General features: G+C 38.7%; 1 protein-coding gene across 1 annotated transcript in view; it reads left to right on the top strand.

Moving 5' to 3' along the window:
• MICU2 (mitochondrial calcium uptake 2) overlaps positions 1 to 20,292 on the top strand; it is a 150,977-nt gene extending 130,685 nt beyond the window's left edge. Inside the window, exons 8-12 of the mRNA XM_031049589.2 lie at positions 3,787 to 3,884; positions 14,618 to 14,789; positions 15,067 to 15,175; positions 16,684 to 16,841; positions 17,124 to 20,292. Of these exons, the coding sequence (XP_030905449.1) occupies positions 3,787 to 3,884; positions 14,618 to 14,789; positions 15,067 to 15,175; positions 16,684 to 16,841; positions 17,124 to 17,228 (642 nt within the window). The 3' untranslated portion in view covers positions 17,229 to 20,292. The remainder of the gene's footprint in view (positions 1 to 3,786; positions 3,885 to 14,617; positions 14,790 to 15,066; positions 15,176 to 16,683; positions 16,842 to 17,123) is intronic.
• The last annotated feature ends 848 nt before the right edge of the window (positions 20,293 to 21,140 follow it).

The raw sequence follows: 21,140 nt of genomic DNA, 5'->3' as shown, positions 1-21,140 counted from the left end.
GTGATACACTGAAAGCTGGGAAGGTCCATGAAGTCCCATTTTCTTCATTGCTAAAGGCACTAATGGAACAGCATAGCAATTCCATGGCATTAGTCGTTATTAAAAAACAACTAATCCCTGGTAATGGGAATTACAGATGCTGTTGAATGCTGTATATAGGGTGTTTATTGTTTAGAAAATACTCCATTGGACTTCTCAGATAGTGTCTGCTATATCCTCTGTAGAAAAACATTATGCACATATTAGCCCTTCTGTATCAGACTTGATGTATTCTTGAATCCTACCTAGTAAGAAAGTGCCTTGCAAAAGATTAAAAACTTTAGTATGAATTTGCATCTTTAATGCAAATTTAATCATTTACATGATTAAAGCCAATTCATTGTAAAATGGTAAATTGTTTTGATCTGGGGCCTACTTAAGACTGTCTGGGCTTTGCCAAAAAACACTGCCTTTGAGATCTGGATCTCCTCATACCACTAGCTTGCCTTTTTACAGTTCTTTTGACTGGCTATGCCTGGTAGGATTAATGTCATAATGGGTACATCTTTTAAACCTTCATCCCAGAAATGAGTTATAGGAATAGCCCAACATTTTGGAGGCTCTCAAAATGGCAGAAAGCTTAATGCTCTTGCACTGTTTGAGGCTAGACTGCTTGGATCGAAGCCTAGGTTGTCTTCAGTTATAGAAGCCTGGCATGATGCGTTGACTTACCTAGCAGCTAAACAACAAAGTGCATTTCAGAGAAGTGGACTCAGAAAAATTTCCAAGTATTTAGTCTTACCTTTGGAAAGATTTGGGACATCACTAGAGACAGAAACTAAGATGTTGTTCTCCTTGACCCTCCTCCGTTTTCTGCCCCCGTTCTTCATTCACTCCCCTTCTATCTTCACAGCAACAAAATTAATCCAAAATATGCATTTTTTTTTACAATTTCTATTGAAACAAGACATTGCACAGCAAATACCATCTCCCAGGAAGCAAGTAAGAGAACAAGGAACGTATTACAGATTTTAATCATGATGAATGCTTTCCAGTCATGCCTCAGGCAAATCCTGCAAGGAGGGGTGGTAAGAATCTAGAGACAGTAAGTCTATTAACATTTCAGATGAGTTTTAAAAATCAGGTACATTATTCCAAAAAACCTGTCTCACTGTACGATAAGTTTTTTCTCAGTGGCACTTGTTGCTACTTGCTGCCGTATCAGGTCCTGGATGTCAAAAGCTCAGTGGGGAGCTACAGGATTAGGTAGATCTGTGTCTGTGACTCAGTGTTTGCAGCATCGGGCTCCTATGTTAACAGTCTGTGTAATGTAATAAGGAAATAAATGTTGTGTTATCTGATGTGGCTTAAAAGGGAATAATGGCATAATTCAGCAGTTCATGGTGCTTTTGAAAAGTGTATGAAGTGTTAACATTACTCTAGGAAAATAAGCCTATGTTTGTAATATGTGCACACATGTTTATGCCACTTGTGTGGCATCACAGCTTGGTCTTTGGGATTCTTTGTCTGAATCACTGGACCCTAGAATATGTCTATGTTCCCCAGTTGAGATGCACGTCCCTGCCCATTCTGTGTTTGTATCAAGATGAGATTTAGAACACCACCATTCTTCCTCCTCTATGTGCCTCAGCTTTCTGTAAAGCACTCAGCCTAGTGCACCCTCCCAGGGTTGAAGCTGCCAGATACACCAGAATACAAACTTTCACTGAATTTACTTAGTAGCTCTGTAACTCAAAGCTACCAGTCTGGTCCTTTTTACAGCTCCAGGATTAGTTTACCATTTCATTCTCATTGCCAAGAGAGACATTCCAAATGTAAGTTATTCTTTTACTTAAGCTCAGGAGGGTGAGGTGTTAGAAATATTAATAGAGCTCTCATTATCTTCTAACAAAGATTTGTCATGTCAGTACTAATTTATACAGTTCAGCAGCAAAAGCTCCTAATGATTCTGTGGACAAAAAGGAATTATGTACCAACATGTACTTTAGTTTAATAGCATTAACTATAGGAAAAGCAATTTTTTGAAATTTTACCCTTAAGCTGTATTCTCTGTGGTCTCCTATTGCATATTCTGTTTTAAAAAAATGTACTGTTATGTAGTTTTAAAATACATTCAACTCTCACTAACATAGTGTTTGGACATCTGCCAGTTCCACTTTGGAATTTCAACTGATGAAGAGGGTAGCCAACAAGTAGGTGCATATTTGTTATAAATCCAGGGACAGGCTTTGTCATCTTAGATAAGATGAGATAGGTATTGTTTGTATGTCTTCTTCTAGCTTCTAAAGAAACATGAACAGGAGAAAAAAACCTTTCTGTCACAGACTTAGTTTTTAAAAGGTTGTTTTAAAACTCATTTTGCAGTTTGTTTTCAGTACAACACTGATTTTAATATGGAGTAACTAAATTGCATAATCACAAATTCAGTTTTTAACATTACATCAGCAAATTAATTTCTTGCATTTTTCATGTCTTCTTTAAATGTGTAAGCAAAAACCACCGAAAGCAGATTAGAATCTCACTGCAGTGAGAAATATATGGATTCTTTTCTGTTTCTTCTTAGAAAACTTTACATTCTGACAAAAATAGTTTGGGTTTGAGTTTCAAATAAGCATACACGAATGTTTAACTTTTGACTTTCAAAAAAGCATATTCTGATGTTTATAAATCATTCTTCATAGCAATCTGAATTGCTTAAACTTTAGAAGGATGGATCTTGTGGGTATTTAAATATTCCTTGCCTGCAGTTAAATGAAAAAAGTTCAATAAGTACAGTTTGCATATGGCTTGAAAAGCTTTTCTTCTATGTCCACTCATACGTAACTCGTATCACTGGCATTTGGTGAATTGTAGCTTCCAGTAGAAATGAAGCATGTTACCTCTTTAACTATAAAATAACTGTGTCACATATGCAGTAAGCATGAAACACACAGTGGACTAATGGGACTTGTTATTGATGATGCTGAAAGCTAAATAACCATTAGTATTAAATCTTATGAATAGACTCTTGTCTTTCATCTTACCTCTTCAACCAGATAAAAGACACAGAGGCTATTTAGATGTCATAAGAATAGTTTGTTGAAATCCCTCTGGACTTAGGGGAAAAAAAAAATCTCTCTTCATGTTGCTTAGTGTTTTGTTGCGTTCAAAGAAATGCCAGTATGCTAGTGCTGAAAGAAGAATAGAACAGAAATCCAGTATTATGTGTGGGTTTAGGCTTCTTAAAGATGCTGTTGAGTTGAAATAATGTGCATCCTTTTTCTGCAGAAATCTCTTCATCAGATTTAAAAAATATATTAAGAAGTCACTAACATTTAAAATCTGCAAGAAGCCTTCTAAGTCCATGTCATAACAGAGCACTGTGGATGTATTTTTCTAGTTTTGTTTCTTAGAACATTTTTAATGGGTACAACAAATTAGAAATATCTGAGTAAAAACTTTTTTACAAAGATGTTAACTTTATTTAAAGCCTCTATTCACCTAAGCATAAAGGCTTTTAAAGATCTATCTAGCAACCTCCTCACTTCTAATGATAAAATTCACTGAAGGTGGCTGTAAATTGTACTCATCTTTCATACAGAGCATTTTGAAGTAGAACATAGAATACACGGTTACCAGTTGATGTGGAAGAATTATTCAGCTCTGAAATCCTGTGTGGTAGCTTTGGGGACAGTAATTAAATTGCAAATAGTTCTTGTGAAATTCTAGTTCAAGTAAATATTGCTAGATTTGTTATGAATAGATATTAAAAATACATAATTAATCACATAGTTTTTTGTCTTATAGGGAGCAGAAGTGGAAAGCTGTGGTGTTAATACCATGTTGCTGGTACATTTCTTTGGAAAAGAAGGAAAGGAAAAACTCCGCTACTCTGAGTTTTTCAGGTATTTTTTTAACTAGGCAAACTTAACAGCAACCAGCCCTGTTCCTACCCTGTCTCCTTTGCACCAACACTGGCATTAATCTGACCTCACACTGAGCTGATTCAGAAAGTTAAAGCAGGTAATTTAGAAAGTTGAAGCAGGAGATTATTCATGATTTTGCATTATTAAATTTCTGGTTTGGCTCCTGGAGTCTGCTGTCTGCAGGAGTTGAGTACCATAGTAACTCCAAAACAGCAGTAAGACTGGAGGCCATGAGAGCTGAGACTACCATTCTTGGCAGCTGCATGATGACATACATTAAGACAAATGATTCATGAGTATTTTTCTTGATCAGATCACCAAAAAAGTGACTACTAATCATTTAAAAAAGCTTTTCTGAGCTGAGATACCCCCTCCCCATTACAACTATCATGGTAGGATACAGGCAACTTCTCTGCTTGCTTCAGATTCTAGCTCGTTGAATCTTTATCTGTGCTTTTTCCTTTACCCTTTGTCATGGTTTAAACCATGTCCGCACAGCTCGTAACTCACTCCCCGTCCTTGCTCCCCCAACTACCAGAGAGTTAGGAAGGAGAATCCAAAGAATGTAGCCCCCATGGATTGAGATAAGAACAGATTAATAGCTAAGGTACAACACAAATCACTGCTGCCATTACTACTACAAATAATAATGATAAAGCCAAGAACAAGTGAAGAGAATACAACACCTCACCAGCCACCGACCCATAACTCACTCCACCCTGCCCAGCCGAGCACCGAGCAATACCTCCATCCCCCCAGAGCTCCAGCCCTTCCGGGTTTCTCCTGGTTACATCCTGGGTATGACCTGCTAAGGTATGGAATACCTCTTTGGCTAGCCTGGGTCAGGTGTCCTGTCTCTCCTTCCTCCCGGCCTCCCCTCCTCCCTGGCAGAGCATGAGCTCAGAAAAGGCCTTGGACAAACCAAACATTTGAGCAGTAACTCAAAACATGCTTGCTATCAGCAACCATTCCCAGCCCGAAAGTCAAAACACAGCACTGCACCAGCTACCAAGAAGGAGAAAAATGACTGCTACTGCTCAACCCAGGACACCCTTTGAAATACTTTTGCAGTGGACCTATGCAGATACTTTATGGCATTTATGTCAGAACTGAGAATTGAGCCAGATGGTAAACACCACATTAGAATGAAACTGCAGTGGAATACCAACTGGCCATTACACCTGGAAATGTAGATGTGTTCTTCTATTTCACTGCAAGCTTTTCAAAATCAGTAGTTACTAGAAAATTCTAAGACTGGTGTAGGAAGTCATTCAGTTTATATATCATATACATGTCAGATGTACAGAAAGATCTTGTACTCTTTGTCTGCATCAGAGTATGAAGTTCTGCTGTGGTTGCTTTTGACTTGAAAACCCAACCAGGCATCAGGTGTTAGTGTTTTAATTGGATGAGATTCTTTCTTCCAATATTTATTTCAATCAGTAATGATGACCACCACCTACACAACATCACAACTTAACTAGTTAAAACTCTCTGTTGGGAAGTCAATTACTCCTCTTAGTATGAGCTACAGATACATCTTGCTATGTGATCTTGGGCCCAGAATCCAAATGCAGTCTTTCTTTGAGATAAATGAAAGTGCCTTGATACCTGTGTGTCTTGGCACACGTCTTGTAGCACAACATCAAGAGAATATTATCTACATCAGTATTAACTTTTCTACAAAAATAATCAGTCATTTACAGACTGCAAAAATAAATTAGGATGATGTAGTTTAATTTATGTTCAGAAGCAGAGAATCTGTGTCAGCCCTCTTAAAAAAGAATGTTGTTGCAATAAGCAGAGGTTTGGGGAAAGCCAGAGTAGAAAAGGAAGAGTAGCAATTTTTCTAACACTTTAAGAGTTCGGCTCCACTGTCTCTGGCACATACCAGTCTTCAAATAAACAACCTTTCTCTTTTGAAGACCTTGGCTCAATAGGAATCTAAGTGAGTAAAATAATTTAAGATGTCTCCAGCTCCCTTTTCTATAAATACCATAGATCCTCTCAATGAAACAAAACACAGAGAGCACCAGTAAAAGGTTATGTTTGCATATACAGTGTAAACTGAAAAGCCTAAAGTTTTAGATAAAATCCTACATTGACCCAATGAGGCATGACATTGATGAAACTATGTACCTAGTACGTTCAGAACACATAGGTTAAAGACCTTTGCCTACCACACAGATAGATGCCTATAATCAAAATCAAACTCCCACATCTTGCTCTTAAAATCTGTGGGATAAGTGTAAGGTTTAATGCAGGTAATTTTTCAACAGTGGCAGTTAGGTTTCGTGGAGCTGGAATGTGCCTCTTTATCACTGCATAGACACTCCATCTCAGTTGCAACATGACAGTGAAGTTTGTTTAACACGCAGAAAGGTGAATAAAAGGATCACTGTCTTTTTAAACTCTGTGAAGATATCACCTTTCACATGATTTTATTTGCAAGTAAATCAAGCACATCTTTCCTGGGTTCCTATTGTTCAGAGAAAATGTGATTTCTATCTGATGGCCTCTCATAACATTTTACCTTACGCGGGAAGCTATTGTTGGCTGTTTGATCAAAGTGCCACGCTGTTTTTACAAGAGATGACTGATGAGCTGTACAGACATAGATCATTGTCAAAAGCAGAAAATAATGATGGTAAATGCTTTTATCATTTTCCAAGTTCTTGCCTAGAAAGCTTTTCCATTGATCAGTGTAGTACCTAGTAGAAAGTAAGGGTGATTAGGCTTGATTAGGACACACTAAAACTTGTCACATTAGTTAAATACACAGATATTCCTGTGCTGTGGAGCAAACTTGAAATTGAAAAAGAAAAAAAAAAAGGAATGCTTTCTCTGTGAAATTTCACTGTACTTACATGGGAATTCAGAAAGCTGAGGCTAATGTTCTCACCTCATTACTTACATACATTTTCTTCGTGCTTCCTCCTTTTCAGTTTGGCTGACATTTCCTTTTGTAAGTGTGCAACCATCTGTATCTGCATGTACACCGGTGATGTCCAACCCTTTTAGCCCACAGTCCAAACATTTAAAAGATGTCAGACATCCACAGTCAATACATCAGGGCAATTAATGTACCTTTGTTTGCATTCAGATGGCACAAAGAAAATGGAAACTGTCTATATCTCTTGAGGAAATGTGGAGCTGGTGTAAGCCAGCTCTTGTGCCTCCCTTCCTACTGCCCTGAACGCAGGAGGTGCAATGGCTACAGGGGGCAAAAAATGGTTAAGCGTAAGGTGTGACATCTGCTTCCAGCTGGTGCATGGCTCTTGGGAAAGCAGAGGGAGGTGATGCACACAAGGACAATCCTTAAGCTGTTTTTTACCAGATACAAAGAATGAGACTGCAAAACAGAGTATCGGATCACTTTTCAACCATTCCTGAGCTGCTGGGAGCATGCAAGTTAATATGTAACTTTTGCATAGGTATTTTGGGACACTATTCAAGGTGTTTTCTCTCTGTTCTCCACAACATAGTCAAAACAGCAACCAAAACTGCTCCTTTTCATTCTCTGCTGAGCAGCAATAGTGGCACTCCCACTTCATTCTGCAGCTTCTCCTGGAACCACTTAGAACTATGTCTTACGTATTTCCCATAGTAACAAGGTAGTTTCAGAGATCTTAAGGTAGGACTCAAGGAGCATATGTTCAGTGTCAGACTGCCACATGATTTCTTGCCATATATCCTTAACATAAGAACAATGATAATTATTAATAATAGTTCGCAGCTTTGAAAGTGACACCTTGGTTCCCTGCAGAAGTTAGGAAATTTAAATCTAAATGATTCTGGGGTATGTTTATGTACCGCACTAGTAAACATGTTGCCTTCTAGTCAAATGCAGCTGAAATCATTATTATCCTGTGACAGTTTGCAAAAATTAAACAATATGCAGCAAGCATAAAATCATGTAACAAAGAAGTATAGATTTAATCTAAGAAGCTGTAACCAGGTGAGATTTTATTCTCAGAAGGTCTGAGCTAGTTTCTGTTTCAGATGACCGCCATTCAGTTTTACGCTCAGCACCAATGTCATCTGAATACCAGGACCCATCTTAGAAATCTTGTCAGATTTCAAACAAGAAGCCAAAAGTTGTCTGGGATCCCAGGCTTTTTATTCTTTTGTATAGGTTTCCCCTGTTTTATGAGACAAATGATTTTTGGTCTTTTCCTTCCAAAAAGTGTTTTACTTGTGCTTTAATTTCCAGCTATACTGTATATACTATATTTTATTCTGAGTAGAAAACTATTTTGTTTTCTAGGTATAGCAGATGTTTCTTCTTGACAGCCACTGTATTTTTCCCCCTGGAAAAAAGCCCCTTACTGATCTTGTTTAAGTGTGTCTAATCCCAAATAAAAGAGGAGACAGTAATTCACTCACTAAACAGTTTAACGACTGCTATGATTTTTTTCTGTAATCTGTCCCCAAGCCAACTTAAATCTCTCACAGCCTCCTTGAAGGGAAGAAAAAAAATAAATAAAGTGCAGATAATATGTGAAGAATATTCAAATACTTTCTGATTGTTGCATTGTTTTCCTGGGATGGCTTTCCTGCTATTGTTAAACAGTGGGAATCTTTTAATTATGTAAGGAAAATTAACATTTCAAATCCAGTTTATGGCATTTTCTTACCTGATTTGTTGCTTCCAAACTTCCCATTAGTTAATAGAATTTTTTCACCAGAAATATTCTTTAAACGCGGTTTCATTTCTATTTTCGGCTTTAGTGTGAAGGTTAAAGATTGTATGACCATAAACAAAACATGCCTTTTGCCTACCTGTCCTGTTTCTTTCCTTAAGTATTTTGATATGTTTCATTTGAAAGCTTTCATTTAAGAAACCAGAATGATACAAGCTGAACCCCAGTGATAGTGCTGACATTTTTCTGATGCTGTTCTGTGTCTGTGCCAGTGCAGACTGTAGGGTCTCTTTCAGGTAATATTGTCAGCCAGCAGTGTTTTTGCTGTGATGGTAGCTTGTAAATTTTCAGTGATTTTCATCTAGGTATTTGGAAGTGCTTTGAAGAAATAAAGTATGGTTGCCTCCTTATTTGTCTCTGTACCTGCACTTGTAACTGTGTGTATATATATAGGGAGAACACCCTAATACACCTAGAGGTTACATCTCGTGCAACCAGGACCAGACAGTGAGGAAGCAGAGATGGGAATAAAATCCTGTATATACATGTATATTCCACATATACACATTCCTGTATATTACTATAATAAATGAATCTGAATATTTCCCAAAAATTTAGTAAAGCTGTTAAGAAGAATCCGTTTCTTCCTTTCCAGTATACTTTACAAAGAAATAGCTTGATTAGTTTTTACAGAGTGCTTATAAATGAAAATGAGTAGTTTTGTTTTATTTGGTTTGGAAACACTGAGGACAGTAAATCAAAGAGGGTTTCGCCTGTAATTCTGAAAATGGTGAGATTGATTAACTGTCTTACTGCTTGCAAAACTGAATTTCCAAGCATAGACCTAAATGTTCTCTAAAGGTTAATGATCAAGCCCTTATTAGATTTTCTATATTCTGTTTTGAAAGTCACATTGCAAAAAGGCAACCTTGAAGCTGTTTTGCAATAGCATTTTGGTACAGGGAGGGTTATCAAGTCTTTAAAAGGACTTCAGTGTCCAAAGAGGAGACAAAGCAGAGTACAAATGCCTGGGTGGTATATCCACCCGTCTTTATTGTTAAATTTCCTTCCTATAAATCAGTGCAGCAAGAAATAGTCAGTTCTGTATTAGAGTGTTAAACCTCTGCACAGACTTTCAGTTCAGGTCAAGAGGTATAAGAAGGAAAACTTTCTCTAACCTTTTTTTTTATGTTTCATTCTATATTTCATGTGTTGTAAGGAATACAACGCTAGCACTTCTAAGGTTGGAGGGAGAATAGCTGCATTCCTGAGGTCTCCCCACTTCTACTGCATTTTCACTTCTATTAAAGCTGAGTTGCCAAAACATCTCGAGAGACTCCCTCTTTCTATAGTAGAGCACATTACAAAATGAGGGATAAACCCTGATAAGGTTTCTGGATGCTGTTGAAACACGATAACAGATTTGGCCATTGGCCTCCAAAGTGGGTGTTTTTATTAAAGAGTGTGGGTAAAACTAGCTATCTTGAAGAAAGTACGGTCTGTTCCCAGCCTCTTCCCCATCTTATAAATTTATGATTTACCTTTCCTTTTTGTTATTTGGAAACTCAGGGCTTGCTTTTGTTTTCAAGCTACTATAGCATAAGAGTATTCCGAGCATACTTATTTTTGAATTGCAGAGCACATCTGCTGCCAGAATCCTGTATCTGTAGTTGAATTCTGGCTCCCTTCAAAGTTCCCAGCCAAGCTCCCACTGACTTTGAGAGAGCAGGAATTTCATTCCTGTGATTGTTTTTCCTAATATCTGAATAAATTTTTAAGGAATTTCCATCTGAAACTCAACACACCATGATCCTGAAGATACAAAAGCAAGTATTCCTAATGGTGTCTTGGCATTTAAGTATCAAGTTTTACTTCCTAACCAGAAAGTTATTTTTAATAACTTTCACTTAAAAATAAAAACTCATTAGGATTTTTAACTCTCACATCTGGGAATAAGAGTGACCTAGAATGGTGATATGATTATTCATACTCTTAATTTTTGTAATATGGGAGATGGTCACATATAAATTTTAAATTGCACGTTTCAGCTGCTGCTCCAGATAGCATTTGGTACAGAAGGAAATCTTCCCACTTCCTACAAGTGAAATATCTTAATTTTTTTGGTACCTATCAAGTAATTCTGCTCCCCTCCCTAATCTCTATAGTGCTACAGGATGCGCTTGTGCCACGGGAATGGCGCAGAGTCATTGCTTCTGAGCAACTGGAGATGGCAAGAGCCCAGTCTGGGGAAAGGCCGTGGAAAACCCCCAGTGGGGCTGGAGAAATACAACACTTCATTTGTTGTCCAAGTAGAAGAGGGTGCAGAAGCAAGAACATATCAAAAATGCCACAGCCAAACCCTTCACTTTCCTCTTTGGCTTTGCTGCACCTTTCCATGAGACCTGGACAGGCTGGAGAGTTGGGTGGGGAGAAACTTGATGAAATTCAACAAGAGCAAGTGTAGAGTCTTGCATCTGGGGAAGAACAACCCCATGTACCAGTACAGGCTGGGGGTTGACCTGCTGGAAAGGAGTGAAGGGGAAAGGGACATGGGGGTCCTGGTGGATAGGAGGATGACCATGAGCCAGCAATGTGCCCTTGTGGCCAAGAAGGCAAATGGCATCCTAGGATGCATTAGAAAGGGGGTGGTTAGTAGGGCAAGAGAGGTTCTCCTCCCCCTCTACTCTGCCTTGGTGAGGCCGCATCTGGAGTATTGCATCCAGTTCTGGGCCCCTCAGTTCAAGAAGGACAGGGAATTGCTTGAAAGAGTCCAGCACAGAGCCACAAAGATGATTAAGGGAGTGGAACACCTCCCTTATGAGGAGAGGCTGAGGGAGCTGGGTCTCTTTAGCTTAGAGGAGACGGAGGGGTGACCTCATCAGTGTTTACAAATATGTAAAGGGTGGGTGTCAGGATGATGGAGCTAGGCTTTTTTCAGTGATATCCAGTGATAGGACAAGGGGCAATGGGTGTACACTGGAGCATAGGAGGTTCCATGTTAACATCAGGAAGAATTTCTTTACTGTGAGAGTGACAGAGCACTGGAACAGGTTGCCCAGGGAGGTTGTGGAGGCTCCTACATTGGAGATATTCAAGGTCCCCCTGGACAAGTTCCTGTGTGATGTACTCTAGGTTACCCTGCTCTTGCAGGGGGGTTGGACTAGATGATCTTTCAAGGTCCCTTCCAACCCTTGGGATTCTGTGATTCTGTGTGTGTGACTTAGGTGGGCCACCCACCCCTTCCTCAGCATGTAGAAATGCTTGGTTTTTCAGCTGTCTTGCCTTCAATGACTATGGCTAGAGGGCAGATCACTGAGGGGTTTTTTCTTCAGGAAATGCAATATTTAGAAAAGATGGAAGAACATGTAGTTTGTACCTGTGGCTACTGACCACTAAAGATCCCCAGGATAGTAGTTAACTCATACCTTCAATAATAGACCTTAAGTCTATTGCAAAATGTGTCCATGTTTCATAAATTAAAAGCCAAGAAAATAAAACACATGGTGTATCATTTCTCTACATCCGCATGTTCGGCATGTTTCTGTAAGTGACCTCATTTTCAGCAGCTTCTCTGCCAGACCAGACATTACATGGGTTGAAAACAACAGTCAAAGATACAGTTACTGTTCTTCATGGTCTCTGACTTCCATCCAAGCACAAGCCACACATCCCAGATACCATCTACACCTTGTCTTTAACAGTCACTTCCAAAATGCAGCTGAGTTGCCCTAGTCAGTCTCTGTTGGACTGACTCCATGCCTGGTCCACATGCATGATCCATGCTGTACTCTCCCCCTGCAGCTTGACCTCCCTTCTCAGGACAATCAGAGGGCTGGAGCAGTTCTGTGAAGACAGGCTGAGAGAGTTGGGCTTGTTCAGCCTGGAGAAGAGAAGGCTCCGGAGAGACCTTTCAGTACCTAAAGAGGGTCTACAAAAAAGCTGGAGAGAGACTTCTACAAGGGCATGTAGTGATAGGACAAGGGGGAATGACTTTAAACTGAAATTGGGTAGATTTAGATTAAGTATTAGGAAGTTCTTCCCTGTGAGGGTGCTGAGGCACTGGCACAGGTTGTCCAGAGAAGCTGTGGCTGCCCCATCCCTGACAGTGTTCAAGGCCAGGTTGCATGGGACCTCGAGCAATCTGGTCTAGTGATAGGTGTCCCTGCCCATGGCAGGGGGATGGAACTGGATGAGCTTTAAGGTCCCCTCCAACCCAAGCCAGTCTGTGACTCTATGATCAAGGAAGACTTGCGGGTGGTGTGGCAGGATCACTTCTGCCAGGCCCTGCTGGCCCATCTCCCCAGCACATGCTGACTGCGGGGCTGGCAGGAGTCTGTGGTCACCTCATGAGCTACACGGACAGAGGCTGTGTCTGAAAACTGAAGAGTGGTTTGCAAGCTGTGTAAGCGAGCTCTCACTGGTCTCTAAGATGAGGGGCTTCCCCTTCACACTGGTGGCACAAATGAGTCCTTCAGTGTTTCATCCCTTGTGAGAGGGAAAGTCGGGGGACTTGAAAGTGAGCCAGGTCTTAAGGTGGCATGTGGAGGAATCAGTGTTTGACTGATCTGTGGGAGCCTTGTAACCACTGGAAAAATGTCCATATAAAACGTGAGAGCATATCATACTATCCTCAGTATTGCCTTAACAAAACTGTAGCTTGAAGTTTAAAATCATCTCCACTGTTAGGCTTTCACTTACCCGGGTGACCTGAGGTGTAAAGCATTTGTTGGCCCTTTATTTGCTTGTGCAGCTCTACTTATTACAGGAAAATACACAAGAGAGAAGTTATGCTGCAACAGCAGTCTTCAGCTAACCCCTTAAAGACTTTACAGAGCTTTGAGCTATTAATTGTCCAAGTGATCTCATTAAAGAGCTAAAGATAGCTGTGTGGACTAAACTGCCATAATTTCAAGGGAAAGAATTCAAACCCAGTGAGGCTGTGCAAATACTGTTGAGCAAATGAGACTCTGCTTATATTTGCTACAAAGACCCTTAACTGTTCTCTTCCCCAACTAATTGCTTTGTCCCAATATAGGAGTATTTCATTCTCTCCTGTCAATAATTTTTGCAACTCAGTAAAACAGGGTTCTTTCAAAGTGCTAAAGAAATCCTAGCAAGCATCAATGCAGTTTTAGCCTTTATAGTTTTAAATTATTATTTGTATTTGGATTGCCTTATTTCTGAAGTGGAAATTACCAAATGGATCATACAGTATTGTTTTTTATTTTCTCAAAATTAATGTTATTCAGAATAAATCATAAAGACTACATAGACTAAACTGAGGAAACTCAAAACTACAACTTTTCTTACAGTTCTTACTGTGTGCATGCAGGTTGTTACTTGTTTCATGCTACTTTTTTTTCTTCTTCCTAAAAGAATGGGTGTTTCCTAAAAACCTTGATGTTCACCCCTTTCTTTTTCAGGCAGCTTTCTTCTTACCTTTCCAAACACCTGCAATATCATTTTCTGTGCTCTTCCGAACTTTGCAAATGTCAATTGTAATCCTCTCTAATCCATCCTCTAGTGAGCACAGAACTCATTTGCCAAACCTCTCTTTGCAGTCATAATCTTTGAGGCTTTTAGTCATATTTTCCTGCAGTGATGATTTTAAGTTTCCTCTTTTCTTTCACCTTTGTGAGTATTAGGGCCTCATCTTTCTAGGAGCTTTCCAACTTTGTCATTCAGCTCTTACTAATATGAAATTTCATAAATCGTGTGTCAGGTCTTTAGCTACCATGTCCTTTTTTATTCATGCATTCATTATAAATAATAATTATTTTATCTCATTATCTGCACATAGTAAATAGTAGATGCCATGTGTATCTGTAGATTATTTTAGCAACAGCCATCAATGCAAGACTTAGAGAGCACCCTACTGGTGTCATTATAGAAATGCACCAGTGGAAACATCTGCTTACATAGGTAAAATTAAACCAGTGACATTTTAAATAATGATGTTGATAGTATCTGTGATTAAGAATTAGTGTCTAACACATTTAGTAGCTAAGGTAGTAATAGTGATACAGTGGTGCAAGTGTCAACTGTTTGTTAATATGTGTTTATGCCTAGATTCATGGAAAATCTGCAAACAGAAGTTCAAGAAATGGAATTCATACAGTTTTCAAAGGGTTTGAACGTCATGAGAAAAGAAGACTTTGCAGAATGGTTACTCTACTTCACTGATGAAGAAAACAATGAAATTTACTGGCAGAATGTTAAAGAAAGAATTGAGGCAGGAGAGGTTGGTACATAAAGCATGCTGTGTTTTGTTTCCTCCTTTGTGCAGGTTTTCATTTCAATACAAATATCTAATAATGTATAACTAGTTTCAGAGAGTTATTGCAGCCCTTGAATTTTATGTAGATAACAACAATGATAATTTGCCAACTGAGAAATACAGATACTGACAATGAGTAATCACACCCAAACACTAGGTCCCACCAGATATAATGAAATAGATATACTGGGCTTTGAATGTGTTATTCATTATATATCATCTGAATTCTGTGATACTCTAGAATATCAGTTTGGAAGAATTCAAGACTTTTTGCAAGTTTACCAATAACCTGGAAGACTTTTCTATTGCCATGCAGATGTTTACTGTAGCCAATCGTCCTGTTAAACGGGGTAAGTGCTGCACACCTCTTGTATGTTTTCTTAAAAAGAAAAATGCATATTTATTGTGGAAGTAATATAAATAAGTTATACCAAAGTATTCCAAAATAGCATGGTGAATTCAAAAATTATTATTCTGCTCTTTATTCTGAATTATTTCTATTTAATGAGTAAAATTATAAAGTTCCCCAAACGGTCTGATTTTTAAGTTCTAATGTGCCATCATATGCTGCACTGCTCTCAGCAGACTAAACCATAGAATCATAGAATGGTTTGGGTTGGAAGAGACTTTTAAAGATTAACTCCAGACCTTCTGCCATGGGCAGGGACATTTTTCCACTGGACCAGGTTGCTCAAAGCCCCATCCAGCCTGGCCTTGAACACTGCCACGGATGGGGCAGCCACAACTTCTTTGGGCAACCTGTTCCAGTGCCTCACCACCCTCATTAAAAAACATTCTTCTTTATGTCTAGTCTAAATCTATTCTCTTTCAGTTTAAAACACTTTTGCCTTGTCCTGTCACTACAATCATTGGTAAAAAGGACTCTTTGTTATAAATCTTTATACATTGAAAGGCTGCTCTAAGATCTCCCCAGAGCCTTCTCTTCTCCAGGGTGAACAAGCCCAACTCCCTCAGCCTGTCTCCGTAGGAGAGGTGATTATCTTTGTGGCCTCCTCTGTACTCGCTCAAGCAGGTCCATATCCCTCTTTGTGTTGCTGGCCCCAGAGCTGAACACAGTACTGCAGGTCAGGTCTCATGAGAGCAGAATCACCTCACTCGACCTGCTGGTCCCACACTCCTTTGGAGGCAGCCCAGGGTACAGTCAATTTTCTGGGCTGCAAATGCACACTGCCAGCTCTTACCCAGTTTTAGATCCAACAGTATTCCCAAGTCATTCTCCACGGAGCTGCCTTCAGTCCAATCTAAATTCTAGATTAGGGAAGGTTTATTGAAACAATACATGCTTTAGTAGCAGTTCATGGTAACAAAGCTTTTTCCTCATGGTGACACTAGTTTTCTCTTTTGCAGGGTCAGTAGCATCTTGCTATATTGTATTTAATGCTCTATACTGCTTTCTCTGTATGCTTATGTAGTGTTATTCAATCATGGCTATGAAAAAAAAACAATGTAGTAAAGTAGTAAAGTGGGTTTTAAAGTAAAGATTTGGAGGAGGAAAGTTGCTTCCTTCCATATAGTACATATAGGAGCAATGCAACTGAAGTTTCATGAACACACAAATGCTTTTTTGCTGAGTGTTCTAGCAAAAATTATCACTCTAATGCTTGAGTAGTGCATTTCAGAAGTTTATCATATAATTAATAGTATTCTGAAAGATGAAGCAAGCTTAAGAATGCATGAACTGAGGCCTCATAATAGTTTACTAGTTTACACATCCCAAATTCTCCAGTTAGGATACCCATGAGACATTGTAAATTGTGCAGAATTCTGCTACTTATGTGTTTTCCAATTCTTTTACAAGTTCACAGTCACCTGTGATTTAATATTATGTCTTTACTAGCTGAGTTCAAGAGAGCAGTGAAGGTGGCAACAGGACAGGAGCTCTCAGATAATGTGTTGGATACCATCTTCAAGATTTTTGATCTAGATGGAGATGACTGCCTCAGCCACAGCGAGTTTCTTGGAGTCCTGAGGAACCGAATTCATCGAGGTTTGAGGGTAACAAGCTGACATCACTGTTTTTAATTACCACAACTGATTGCTATAACTGTCCTAATGCTTGTAGAAACACAAGTAGAGATAGTGAATAGAAGGAAGTTATATTTTAAACTGAATATTCCTTCCTGCTTACTCTGGGAGGAGTGAGTGCTGCCATCAAGAATTTGTTATTATGCATGTGAACTATGGAGACAGCAGCACCACAAGACATATTACAGTTACATAGTCCGTGAATCAGTCATTTCTGTATAAATGCTAAACATACTTTAAATTTATTAACAGGTACCGCAGCAGCAAGGCATTCAAGGTTACTGGAAGTGTGTGAAAAGAGAAAGCATTAAAGGAGCCAAAGAACTGTGGAAGCAAACTGGGAAAAGTCCTTTCTAAAGCAGTCTGTTGTTCTTTTGCTATGAATGTTGTCATGTAGAGGAGTTTGTCCTGTTTACAGAACAGCTGAATCAAAAATACTTTTTTTTTTATTTACCAAAGTTAAACTTTAATTTGCCCAGATTCTAATGCAGTAATTTTATATCATTCTGGTGCAACCAGTTTGGTTTACAGAACTCTTATCACTCTTCATCTCCATGCGGAAGTACTCTTGTTGTAGGAAATAGAATTGTTTACTCTTCTGTGGAGTCTGACCCTGCACTGTAGCATACAGGATATGCAGGATTTAACAGTGGCCACTGGCAGGAGTGTCACAGCACTCTTCCTGTTGGAAGTTAGTTGCTCAATTAGCAGCTAGTACAGCAGTTCTCTTTCTCTGGCAAGGACAGAGGTCCAAAGGGCAAAATCACTTGCTTAATTCATGCAAATCACATTACCCTAAATCAAAAAAGGAAATTCATATGGTTTGTGCCCTCATTACTGTGAACTGCTCATGTGCTAGTAGTTGATTCCACCAGATCCTGTCTGGTTTGTCTACCTTCATGATGATAATATTAAACTGGAAATACAAGATTGTTGATACAGACTTTAAAAGTTGTACATTGGTCTATGAATGTGCATTGAATTTCCCAGACCTCTTCGAGAAGTAGCATAAATGAGAAGCAAAAATCCTCATTCTATCATAAATAGAGTAGCTACAATTTCAGTCATAACTATTTTGCTGTAATTGTATTGCAGAGGGTGAATGTGTAACAAATAGTTATCTTACTAAAGGTTGTGACAGGGAATGCTGCAGTATCTCAGGAGTTCAAGGTTCTAATAAGCAAGTGTTGGGGAAGTAAGTTGTCCAATGAAAAAGCAAATACATACGTTTATTACTCCCAAATGCAAAGTTAGACATTAGATTTTAAACAGTCAAACAAGGAACAGATCAAAATTAATATGTAGTAATTAAAGATTAGCATTTTTTTAGCTTTGCATTCTATGCATAGAATCATAGAATATCAGGTTGGAGGGGACTTCAGGAATCTTCTGGTCCAACCTTTCTTGGCAAAGCATGATCTAGACTGGATGTGTCAGCACCCTGTCCAGCTGAACCTTAGAAGTGTCCAATGTTGGGGAATCCACCATTTCCTGGAGAGATTATTCCAGTGGCTGGTTGCTTGTATGTATACACAGATATGCATGTTACATGTTTTTTTCTTTCTTACAACCTTAGGAGCCAACAATCCCAAGTCCAGATCAGTCTTCCCAGTTGGCCACTATATAGAGGAGATAGATGTATATCTAAAGCTGTCAAGGTTCTTTCCCTTTCTCAGCTGTCTAACTTGGCTGGGGTGAAAGCTTAACCTTTCAAGACAAGTTTATGATAACAGACTCAAAAGATGGACTAGGGAAATGTCTCAAGAAAAACAAGCAGGAAATCTCACCACTGTGGGAAGTATCCATCCGTTTTAAACATGACACTAGCTATGTTACCCTCAAAGCTCAACAGGAGGTATTTTGTTGTAATTTCTTTGTGTTTTGGTGAGGGAAGTCTTGAGAAGAGGGGAGCAGCCCTCATTCAGAGGAAGGACAGGAGAGGCTGCATTAGGAAGCCGTAAACATCCCACTTAAGGAGTACTGAGATCAGAGAATGTATTTATTTAATGTATTTGGTATGTTGGTAGCTGGCAGGCAGGCTTGTGCTGAGGAGAAGTACTACCGCCGAACTTTGGTGTGGTGGTCTCTCATAGGGAAATAGAGTGAGAAGCTGGCAAAACTGCTCTTCCCTTTACAGCCTTCCCTTGGAGCTTTAATTTAAACTGTGTTAAAGAAAAAATGCTTGTATTCTTGTCATCTGTCAGTGTCAACCACAAGAACGAGAGCATGCCTATGCGGGCATCCTGAGACTGTCCAGAAGATCCGGCACCACTGACCACCCTCCAGGAAACAATCCAAATTAAATACAATGCAGTAGACACCCCATCCTCCTCCTTCAAACTGAACTAACTCATGCTCTGAGTAACAAGAAATTTGATAGCAATTTTACTTTGTGTGTTTGGAAGGTGCTTGCTTCTTATGGTAATGGGAGCTGTGACTGGGAGATACCTAATGGGAGCAAGGGCAGAGCAGCAGGACTGGCATCAAAGTATTGATGCTTTGCATCACCAAATAATAAAAAAGTGATGTTTTGGCAAATAATTTTTACTTTGGAATGGAGATTATTCTTTAACATTTTATTCTGTGTAATGTTAATAGGTTTATGATGTTCTTTATTGCTTTTGTGCTTTATTTGGTTTACTAATTACTTGCTTACTACAAGCTTTTTGGTTTTCTTTTGGAAAAATCAATTCATTTAGCTTTTGTGTATCGAGAAGTTTAATTCCTCATTGCTCATTTGTATCTGGGTTTGTGCAATCAAATATCTGCTTTCAGTAGCAAGTTACTAGAAGTGGCATTTGCAAGTTTTACTTTTTAGCAAAAGCTTTGGTGTCAAGTTCAGAGGAAAAATAAAGCAGATATGCTTATTCTTAAATGAATTTTGTGTCTGTAGTAAAAAAAAAATGAAAAATTATTGATTAGGAATTAAAATAGTTAAAAATCATTTTCAGAAGAAGTTATGCTGAAAGTACAGCCAGGTAGGAGCTCCTTTAAAGGCCAGGGAAGACTTGTCCATCAGGCTTGAAGAATCACACCTTGTGTTGAATTTGTAGTCTATTTTTATTTGTTTTTACTGAAAGGCTTTACAAAACAGTCTTAAAATTTATTTATTAAAGAGCTGTTTATGTAAGTGTTCAAATAGACCTTGTCTTGTAAGGAATCTATCACAGTTTTAGCGTTTGATGTTTTAGTTCTTTTTAGTAACTGTATGGTATTTGCAACAGGTCTGTCAGCATTAATCAACATAATTCAGTTAAAAGTTTATGCAGCTGCCAATATCAGTTAAACATCAATTATTACTTTTTTACTGTTAGGAACTCTTCCTCTGAACAGAAATATATAGAAAAATTAATACTTTTTTTTGATCTCCAATGTTGCATCTGAATGTTACGTTGAATAAAGACGAATCCAGTGCACATTGCATAAGTCTCAATAATTGATTTGTTATATTAAAGTATACACAAAGATAAGTACAAGTCATTTACAACATATAACTCATTTACAGAATTTTAGTTGTACCCCCATAACAAGACTGGACATACTCTTTCAGTTTGTTTAGTTTAAGGTAATTGTTTACAAACATCTATTCTTCATTTCTTAAAGAAGCAAAGGTAGAAATGCAGTGTGATATACTATAACTAAGAGAAACTCACTGGTTGTTTCTAGAGACTGATTTTGGTGTCTCAATTTATGCAGGCCTCTTTCTAAAAGCAAAACCTCCTTATGGAGTGAAACCACATTGGCAGGTTTTAACAAAATATGACATTTGTCGTATTTAACATTTAACACTATTTAACAAAATGAGGAGTACATGTTCTGCATATAAGAACTGAAAAAAAAAATTGTCATTATGTTATATGGGTGCGTCAAAAGCAAATCTCTGATTTTCCCCATTCCCTCCAGTGTATCATCTCTTCTCAGGGTTCAGACAGGTTGCCACTGACCATGCCTGGAAACATGCCAGCACCTGATCTGCACTCAGACATCACCAGGATGTGCTGGCTTGGCTGCTGAACCAGGTATTATTAAAAGTGCGAACAACACGTTCATTCCTAATTTCAGGCTTTCAGTGGAGAATACATAAGATTTTTATAATTTTAGGAATTACAGATGTTTTGGCTCCAGGGTGTCTCAGAGCTCAAGGAAATTTGGTATAGGTATCAGGTCTTGGCTCCAGAGAGTTTACAGGTCACACTTGAGTTACTAGAGAGCAGAGGTCAGACAGCAAGATAAATAAGCCAGGCCATGGATTGCAATTTCATGGCATTT

Source organism: Melopsittacus undulatus, chromosome 2 (genome assembly GCF_012275295.1).
Source record: "Melopsittacus undulatus isolate bMelUnd1 chromosome 2, bMelUnd1.mat.Z, whole genome shotgun sequence".
Lineage (NCBI taxonomy): Eukaryota > Metazoa > Chordata > Aves > Psittaciformes > Psittaculidae > Melopsittacus > Melopsittacus undulatus.
This window is presented reverse-complemented; position numbering and strand designations above follow the sequence as displayed.